Raw genomic sequence first — 9,299 nt, 5'->3', positions numbered from 1 at the left:
CATGTGCTTAGTCTGATGTGTGTGGTTAAGTATGCTTGTGCATCTGTAATGTTGCTTTCGGTAATTAAACTCACACGGAAATTGCCTAATATTCCATCAAAGTGTTCAGTTTTTCTTTTCCTTTCATTCGGTGGATCACCAATATTCACTTTGCATGAATTGGCCAAGATTTCTATTGCTAGGATAAACACGGCCCGTTTCTCACCATTTCATAGCCCAATTTAGGATTTAGTAAGGCGATTTCAGCATATTAAAATATAAATTTGATATTGCAAGTTCAATCTAGTGAATACTTTCTTAGGATTTGAAGTAGCAATGAAACAGTGAAGAAATCAACAATACACTGCAACATTGGCACTGATTGCTGCAGCACATCTAAAACAATTATTGCAACGTAACTCTTTTGGTATGACAACAACCAGCACCAATTTCCATACCAGTAACTCCCCACATATATTTAGCAGGAACACATTGCACAAAGATATGAGGATTTTTTTTTAACAACAAGGATAGGAGGAATTGTTTGACGTACATTACAGAAACAACAAAGGATTGGATGACCACTTTCTTCTCAACATGTTATCTTTTCTTAAAATGGCATTTACCAAATCAACCAGGGATGATCTTACCTTTCTGGGCCACATAGCTAACCATAAGTATTCAAAACATCTATGGTGTATATCTATGCTAAAGCTACCTTGGAAGATGTACCTTGGCAGAATTGATTGACTGCATGATTTTACTCAGAAGCTATTGTTCCTCCACATCATATATTACGTCATCAGTGATAAGCTGTTTTGTCAAGGAAAAGAGCCTAACTATTTCCTTTTCAGCTTCAAGAATCACATCCGTCCTCTTGTCCACTTCCATCTTAGAATCATATTTACCGATGTTTGCACTCTCTGATGCAACTGAATCGATATCAGAATCAAATTTGCCACGTTTGAAGGATTTCTTAGTCATATCCGCAAGTTTCTTCAATGCAGCAGTAGCAGCAAGTGCTTCCACCTCAGCAGCTTCAATTTGAAGTTTCTGGAGATCCATCTCTCCTACAACGCTGCCCACTGTTGTGTCACTGGAAAGACCAGTAACTTCTGTCGTGGCACTGGGATCTTCAGGTAACTCTTCCAACTCGTCTAGTTCCACCCCCTTCACATCCCACTTCCTAAGTGCTGCCTTCAGCCCTTGATCTTTGGCATCAAGTGCTTCATGAGCAGCTCTTAAGTCCGTGTCTTTTTGCCTTAAGGACTCTCTTAACATCTCTATGTCAGCCTCCAGTTGATTATGCTTATGCATATTGGACTCGAGAGCTGTACCTGTGCTTGAAATTTCATCATCGAGTAACGCATAAATGTCCATTTCTCCAACTTTTACGGAACTAGCAAGATCGCCAGTGAGCTCAGCCATCCTTTGCACCACAGATTCAGCTTGAGTGCATCTGAATCGTATGCTATCCAACTCACTCTCCATTGTTTTTATATGTTGTTCTTTATCATGTAATTCACTTCTAACCTGAACCAGTTGATCCTCCTTGCTATTCAGTAGCTGCTGAAGATCAATAACTTCGCTGCTGACTTCAGTCAGCCTGCTCTGTGTATATGAAAGCTCCGAATCCTTCTCTTGAACAGCCGATTGGATAGACTCTACCTTTAATTTCATATCCTGGACTTCATGTCTTGCTTCTAACAGCTCAGACTCTTTTATTTTAACAAGTTCTTGTGATTTACTGCACTCATTTTCCTTGTGAACAAGCTCCTTCTGAAGAAAGTCTACTTCTTCAGTTTTCTGTTCCAAGCTCTCTTTTTCTTTGGTTAATTCCGCTTCTAAAGATTCGACCTTCTCCATTTCCTGAATTAACTGTGATTCAAGTTCATGACAACGAGAGTGTGCATTATTGAGCTCCTTTGTCTTTCCTTGGATCTCCAGTTGAGCAGCTTCCAAATCATGGGTGTACGACATCAGTAACACCCTTTGGTCGTTGAGTTCTTGCACTTGCTTCTGCAACTGCACCGCTTGATCTTCTATCTGTCTGCGAGAGGAGGCGAAAGCCTCTTTTGAAGATATAAGCTCAGCGCGTACAGCATCCAGCAGAGACCTCACACGTTTGAAGTCAGTGATAGTACCCTTGAGATCATCTGTATCCTTGGATGCCAGTTGTGCAAGTTCCTTTAACTCTTGCTGTGCTGCTAACCATCCTAAATTCTGCTTCTCAAGTTCCTGTTCAGCAACTTTTAGTTTCTCTTCATTAGCTTTCCTCAATTCATTTGATCTGGCGATATCCATTGTCTTTCTTTTAATTTCGCTTCGCAGCTCCCTAACTGTTGCTTCTTGCTGCACAACAGCTTGATTAGTTGCAAGAAGCAGCTGTTCTTTAGACTTGATCTCTGAACGCAGTAGGTTTGCTTCCTCATTCTTCTTGAACATATCTTGTTTGAGATTTTCCACTTCAACTACCTTCTGAGAAAGCAAAGATTGTGAATTGGCAATTTTCTTGTCTTGCTCCTCGACCAGAAGCTTCAGATTATTGATCTGCTTCACTCGTAACGCCAGATTTTTACTTGCCTTTTTCAGTGCCTTTTCTATTCCTTGTTGCCTTACATGTGCTTTGCTGATCTCTTTCTCCCTCTGATCAAGGTCCTGTTTCGTCTGGTTCAATCTTACCCGATCATCAGAAACCCTCTTCTCCGCATCCCGAATGTCCCTCTCTTTCTTTCTGAGGATGGACAAGGCGCCCTCGAATTCAGACTTGAGGACCTCGATGCTCAGGCTCAGTTCACTATCATGAGAAGCACTAGTGTCTAAACTTTGTGTCCTCACGAATAGCCGCTCCAACAATTCCCTAGCTGGCTCGGTCGTCCCATTGTCACCATCAGTAGTATCTGATCTAATACTTTTTACAACCGATCTGATCAAGTTAGGAGCATATTTCGAATGTTGGGCCTGCAATGCCACCATGAAACTATACTTCTGCCTAAACATAACCTGAAAGGGTTGCAGGAAATAATGCATAATAAGTAGACAATTAGGACAAGGAAATGAGCACAAGCTAGTGAAGCTATCTGAGGAATATCCTTTCCTCAAACGATGCATATAAAATTTTCAATTGTAAATCGACGAACTGAGCTGAACTCTGAAACAGGGACTTGCACTGAACTAAAAAAAAAGCATCTCTTCAGACAAATTCACTGCTATTGATATAGGATGAAGTATCGTAGCAGATAAATTTTGATCTGAAACTTAGCCCTGAACATTCATTTCTTTTGTTCAGTACCACTTTTGAGTTCATAGATCACTAGTCCTTTGTCCAATCAAGATTTGTTCACTCAGGTACTGAATTATCACTAATCGAACCAAAAAAAATCAGATTAGTAAAAGAAGTATAGTACTAGTCAGAACATGAATTAGCAACGCCAAATCTGGCCTCGGTCTACAGCAAACACATGTATGCGAGCTCTGAATCGGGAAAGAAAGAGGTAAAATGAAAGCAGCTCATGTAACAGTGCACAGACAGAAGTTGCTCACATGCGTGACAGCACGGCACGACGGGGATGTGCTGCGGAGAGCGGCGGCCGCCGCCGACGAGGGGGAGCCGGTGTAGAGGGGCATGGCCGCGGAACATGGGGCAGAGGACCACGGCTCCCCCGGCGCCGATCGGACGGCTGGCGCTGTGCGACTGCCGCCGGGTGTGGAGGAAGATGAGGTGGTGGAACCAGCCGCGTGTGGACTGCAGAGTCGACCACGGGAGGAGCGTGTGAGACCTGTGTCGTTTTCCTTCTACTGCATTTCTTCTCCGTTTATTAGTTTTTGGCTTTTTCTCTCCACCAAGATTTTGGATTTATGATGCATGAAGATACTAGGAACTTTTTCAAATTGGACGGCACAGGATAAAGCAAAAGAAATGTTACCCACTGTAATGATGTTAACATCCATACTCAAACAAAATTAATCAAACACATGGTGAAGTAAGTTTGTGCGATGTTACAATGTCATGAACTCGTGATAATATCAGAACGTTTCTGGAGAAACTGCAAATGAAAGCCGAGCTACATGTATCTCTTCTTATTTAAAAATTTAAAAACTATATTTTCAAGTTTTTCAAAAAAATCTAAAATAAAATCCTAGACGTAGCCAATGATAAAATGTACAAAATCTTAGTGTGAAATTCTCCGTATCCTAGGATACACAAACATAACAAAATTTGACAAGTTTATAGTTCTGAAATATGCACTATTCACTATACTCAGATTCACATATTTACCATTTTTGTGTAGCCTACAATGCAAAAGATTTCACATTGAGGATTTACACATTTATAGATTTCATTATTGGCTACGTCGATGATTTTTTTAGATGTTTTTGAAATCTAAAAATATGATTTCCAAATTTTTAAAAATAAAGAGGTACATGTAGCTCAGCCTACATTTGTGCACTCTCAAGATTTCTGTCGTTTTAGTATTATTATGGCATTTTCACCGGCCTGACATAAACGGACCGTCGCTAACTGTTTTACTTCGCGGGGACAGTGGATACAAAAAATCACATCCCATCGACCCAACTCAAACATGCCATCATTTCCGCAGCGATCTATTATAATCCTAAATTTGGGTTGTAAATGCATCAGCACAAATAAAAATGGCGTTCACATGTGTCCCCCTCTTCTACCCCTAGGGTCCGTCGGGCAGTAGAACACAAAGCCACTTTCTCTTCCGCCACCGAACTCCACAAAATTTGTCGGTGCCAAGAAACAGCCTGCGATGTAGGACGCCGCTTACGCCATGGACCTCGCCCCTGCCACGGTCGCCACCTACGGAAGCAAGGCCAATGCACCGAAGAAAGAGATGGCGGCGGCGGAGCGGGCGGAGGATAGCATGAAGCGCAGTGCCCGGCGAGTCACCACAAGGGCAAAGAAGGCCTAGCTTGTTGCGGACGTTGTGACGAAGGCCACCGCTAAGCTGGCCATGGACCTTAAGGCCCACACCAATACCATGCTCTGCACATCTTGCAGCCGCCGCACATGGCGTCCTCATAATTAAGAAGGAGGTGCTCGAACAACTTCAAGCCGCCGCATGAGGCGCCTCGTCGACAAACTGGACGCCTAACCGCCTCTGCAGCGTCATCCACCCTCCCCGACAAACATGTACATACATCTCACCATCAATTTTGGCCAATTCATGATTAATACATGCATATAACATTATCTGAAAACCTTTAAATTGCAATAAAACATAATAAGCCTAAAAATTTGATCCTAAATATGAGCCACATCATTATCAGATTAAATACCAACAATATATATTTTGACGCAATTGCAGTCATTTAAAACAGTGCAAAAAAAACATTAATCATAATCATAAAATGCATTAGAAAAAATAACCTCCGTAATCCACAAAATAGTCCCACCTTTCCAAGGTGAAGTGTCGGTAAGCCCTCATACTCGTTATGGATGCATATATGTAACATGTACCGTGGGGGGGGGGAAGGGCTGCATCAAAGGGATTAGATCAGAATATCTAAAATTAGAAATTGATTCGTCTAGAGAACTTGATCATGCATATGGTTATCTTGCGCATAAGGGGGGAGTGGGAAGACAAAATGAGCCACTATCATCTATTTTAAGAAGATGCAACGAACACAATTCATGAAATTGCTTCTTTCTGTTGCAACCGAAACACCAAAGAAGAAAATTGTTGTACCTCCTTAGTCCTCACGCTATTGCTTTGGCAGCAGGACAGTATAAGGCTAGAACTAGTGCTCTCTCGCGACCACTAGTGCACCACCACCATTGCAGGCAGTGGCGGAGTCAGGAATTGAATTGAACCGGGTCGAATAAATAAGCTCTAAATTTTTTTGGGGCAAATTACATGTAATCAACAAAAAATGGTCCAAACAGATGTATTTGTCATATTTCACCAAGTAGAAGTACAAACTGACTAAAAAACAAGAACTAGATACAAAGTGCATCACAGCCATTTGCGTGCTTCATCTTCTGCTGCCTCAGCGGCCTCCCCTTCTTCAATCCAGGCAGCCAGGTCAGCCTCATCGCTAGAGTCCATCGAAGGCGGCCTCCGGACCAGGGATGAGGGAGAGCGCAGCGGCGCCCAGTGCTGCAGCGCCGTGGAGCCTGGAGAGGGGCGGGGGGCGAGTAGCGGACAGCCGGACGTGCGCGGCGGCAGTCAGGGACGGCCGGACGGACGGCCGTGGGCGGCGGTCTGGAACAGGGCGTCCCGGCGCGTGGCGGGAGCGAGGGAGGGCGGCGACGGTTAGGGACGGCCGGACGGGCGGCCGTGGGCGGCGGTCTGGAACGAGGCGTCCCGACGCTTGGCGGGAGCGAGCGAGGCCGGCGGGAGCGAGCGAGGGCGGCGGGAGCGAGCGAGGTGTGGCGGCGCGGCGATGGAATTGGGGATTAGGTCGTGGGCTCGGGCGTCGGGCTCTGTTTCCTTCGTACGGGAGCGAGCGAGAGCGATGGGAATTTTTTTCCTCCAAAAAGTGAGCCGGGTCGGCTGTCAGGATGTCAGTGGCTGCGGCATCCAGCGATCCCGCTTACGCCGCCCGCGAAAAAACGCGTATATGGCCAGCGCGGCGAGCTGCAGAACTTACATGGCTAAAGTGGACAAAACCACGTGGTCCAGCGGCGCCGGCGGTTTCGACGCGTTGCCTCGCAGATGTGTGTATGAGGGCATCTCCAACCGGGCGACCCAAACGGACGCGCTGGGCCGTCCGTTTTGGGCCGTTTGGGTCGCCGCCCGGACACGCGGACAGCGGCCCGCGTCCGCGTGTCCGTTTGGCTCGCGCGATGCGCCCAACGCGCGGACGCATCGCATAAACCGGAGAAAAACGAAAACAAAAAAGTAGGCAAATTTAAACGAAATTTGATTAAAACATATGCCCTATTTTGGGCAAATTTAGTACATAGTGCTATTTTGGGCAAATAACTAACAAAAGAAGCCCCTATATGGGCTTTTAAATTTAAACCTATACTAAATACCTCTATTAGGGTTTGGTCGGCGGCGCGGTGGCCGCCGGTGCGCCGCCTAGCCCCTGTGGGCGTCGTCGGCGACGTCGTCGTCGCCCACCCCGGGCGGCGACGCGCTGTCGTGGCTGGAGCGCGCCGGGGACTCCGGCCACGGAGACCACGGGGCCTCCTCCCACGGCGAGTGGGGGTCCGGAGCCACCCGGCGCCGTGCCGGCGCACGGAGCGGCGCCTCCTCCCCGAGGCGCTCGCTCGCTCTCTCCGCCGGGCGCGGCGCCCGGCCCGCCGCTCTGTCCTCCCGCGGCCGCCGCTCCCGGCGGCGGGCGTCGTCGGCGCGGCGCCTGGCCTCCTCCCGCCGCGCCGCCTCCTCCTCCTCCTCCCGTCGCGCCCGGGAGGGCCCGGGCGTAGAGCTCCCGGTCCTCCGCCTCCTCCACCTCCCGCCGCGCCGCCTCCTCCATTTCGGAGGTGCGAATGGCCGCATGGAGCCGCGGCCATTTCGCCTCCTCCTCCGCCGCCGAGACGATAGGGCGGCGCGGAGGTCCGGGTCCTCCTCCGAGGACTCCGGCTTGGGCTCGAGGAGGAGAGGCGGCGGTTGCGGCAATGCCGCACCGCCGCGGGCGGCCTCTCCGATGTGGAGGCCGCCGCGGTTCCCTCCGGCCCGCAGCACCGGCGGACGACGGCGGCTGCTGCTCGCCTCGTCGTCGTTCGCTCCGGGAGCGAACCGTCGCTTCGGGGCCATGGCGGCGGTTTTTGCTCGGGGAGTGGAGTGGGGACCGGAGTGGAGGGCCGGATCCCTCCGGTCCCCATTTAATAGTCTCCCCGGTCACCGACGGTGGGCCCAAGGGAGACGAGGCGACCGCGCGCGCGGACGCGAGCGGACGGCGCGTGCCATCCGCGGCCACGCAAACCTAGCCCAGCATTTGGGCCGGGTTTGCGTCGTTCCGGACGCCGCGGCCGTCCGCTTTTGCGGTGCGTCCCCGCGCTGGGCCGCGTTTTTGTCCGGCTCGACCCAAACGGACGCGCGGGCGCGGTTTGGGTCGCGCGGTTGGAGATGCCGTGAGGGTGTGAGCGAGGCGGTATTTGCAGTCTTGCAGATGTGCGGTTTGCGCCGGACGTGTATGAGTGTGTGCTGTGAGGGAGGCGGGTGGCCGGAGGCTAGCTGTACGTTGCGTGGTATTGTACGTATTTCCAGTCATGATGACATCACCAAGGGCACATAGATTCGGTCATCGTGACATTACCTAGGCATTAAAAATTCATCGAGTAGCAATAAAAGCATGGAGGATTTTCGCATCGAGATGCCGATCGATCCGTGCATGCATGTTAGGGCACTTTCAGTGGGAGGTAGCATTTTGGCATACACGTGCATATGCATCTATTATAGAAAATAATAAAAAACAATTTTAAAAATGTTAAAAATATCTGACATAATTTTTTTTATACATTGTGACATCCTATGTTCGTTCATAAGTTTTCGTGGAAAAACAACATTTTTTGTGGTGTGTACAAAAAAGACAAAAAATGTCATGTACGTAGTCATGTTACAACATCAAAATTTGTCTTTTTAAGGAGCCACAGAAAAATGTTTTTATTTTTAAAAACTTGTGTACAAACATAAAATATCTAGATATACATGTAAAAATTTAGTTTAGAATTTTTTGACACTTTGAAATCTGGATTCACACAATGGGAGCATATGCTTCTATGAGCCAAAGTACATTTCCCACTTTCAGTGGGCCTACTCAAATCGGCGATTTAAATGGCATGTTTCTGTCCGACTGGATCGGCCCACGAGCAGGATGGGTCGCACGGTTTGACCTGCTGGACAGAGCGGCAATCGACGCGACCCATCTCCTGGAGTAGGGCTCATCGATTCGCCTGTGGTGGCGGAACAGGGAGCCTCCTATGTTCAACTACCACCCGTGTGGGAGGAAGACGTCGCAGTGGTGGCAGGGGTCATTCTACGCCCACCGCCGCTGCGCCACCGGCATGTAGCGCCTATTGCGGCCCGGTTGGTGTGGAGCAGGTGGCTGTGCCGCCACCGCCGGTGCCTGCGGACCGATGAACAATTGCGGTTGTAGGGGCGGAGGGATAATGCGGGGCCGCACAGGGTTCCGCCGAGGCGGAGAATCTCGGCGCCGCCACCAACCGGACGAGGAGCCAGCCTCGTGGTCGTTGGTGGACTTCTTCATCCACTTCGGCAGCTTCATCATGGTTACGTGCGTGCAAAAGTGGCAATGGCGGCGACAGTTGGAGTGGGAAGAAGATGCGGGCGCGGCCGTGGTCTAAATACCGATGGCCATCAATGCTGAGCACGCGTGTGGCTTCC

The 9,299-nt window shown here is 48.9% G+C and overlaps 1 protein-coding gene across 1 annotated transcript; it reads right to left on the bottom strand.

Moving 5' to 3' along the window:
• Positions 1-434: 434 nt before the first annotated feature.
• Positions 435-3,676, bottom strand: LOC124691895 (early endosome antigen 1-like). The gene is made up of 2 exons (XM_047225178.1): positions 3,523-3,676; positions 435-2,982 (listed from the first exon to the last, which is right to left on the bottom strand). The coding sequence occupies exons 1-2, from the start codon at positions 3,604-3,606 to the stop codon at positions 751-753; spliced, it is 2,316 nt and encodes a 771-aa protein (XP_047081134.1). The 5' UTR covers positions 3,607-3,676; the 3' UTR covers positions 435-750.
• Between the last annotated feature and the right edge of the window lie 5,623 nt (positions 3,677-9,299).

The sequence above is a fragment of the Lolium rigidum genome, chromosome 2 (assembly GCF_022539505.1).
Source record: "Lolium rigidum isolate FL_2022 chromosome 2, APGP_CSIRO_Lrig_0.1, whole genome shotgun sequence".
Lineage (NCBI taxonomy): Eukaryota > Viridiplantae > Streptophyta > Magnoliopsida > Poales > Poaceae > Lolium > Lolium rigidum.
The sequence above is the reverse complement of the archived record's forward strand: the minus strand, read 5'-3'. Positions and strand labels throughout refer to the sequence as shown.

Coding starts and splice junctions, on each gene's coding strand:
- LOC124691895 (XM_047225178.1), bottom strand. CDS start 3,606: ATGCCCCTCTACACCGGCTCCCCCTCGTCGGCGGCGGCCGCCGCTCTC. Junction 2,983..3,522: donor CGTGCCGTGCTGTCACGCAT/GTGAGCAACTTC, acceptor CAACCCTTTCAG/GTTATGTTTAGGCAGAAGTA.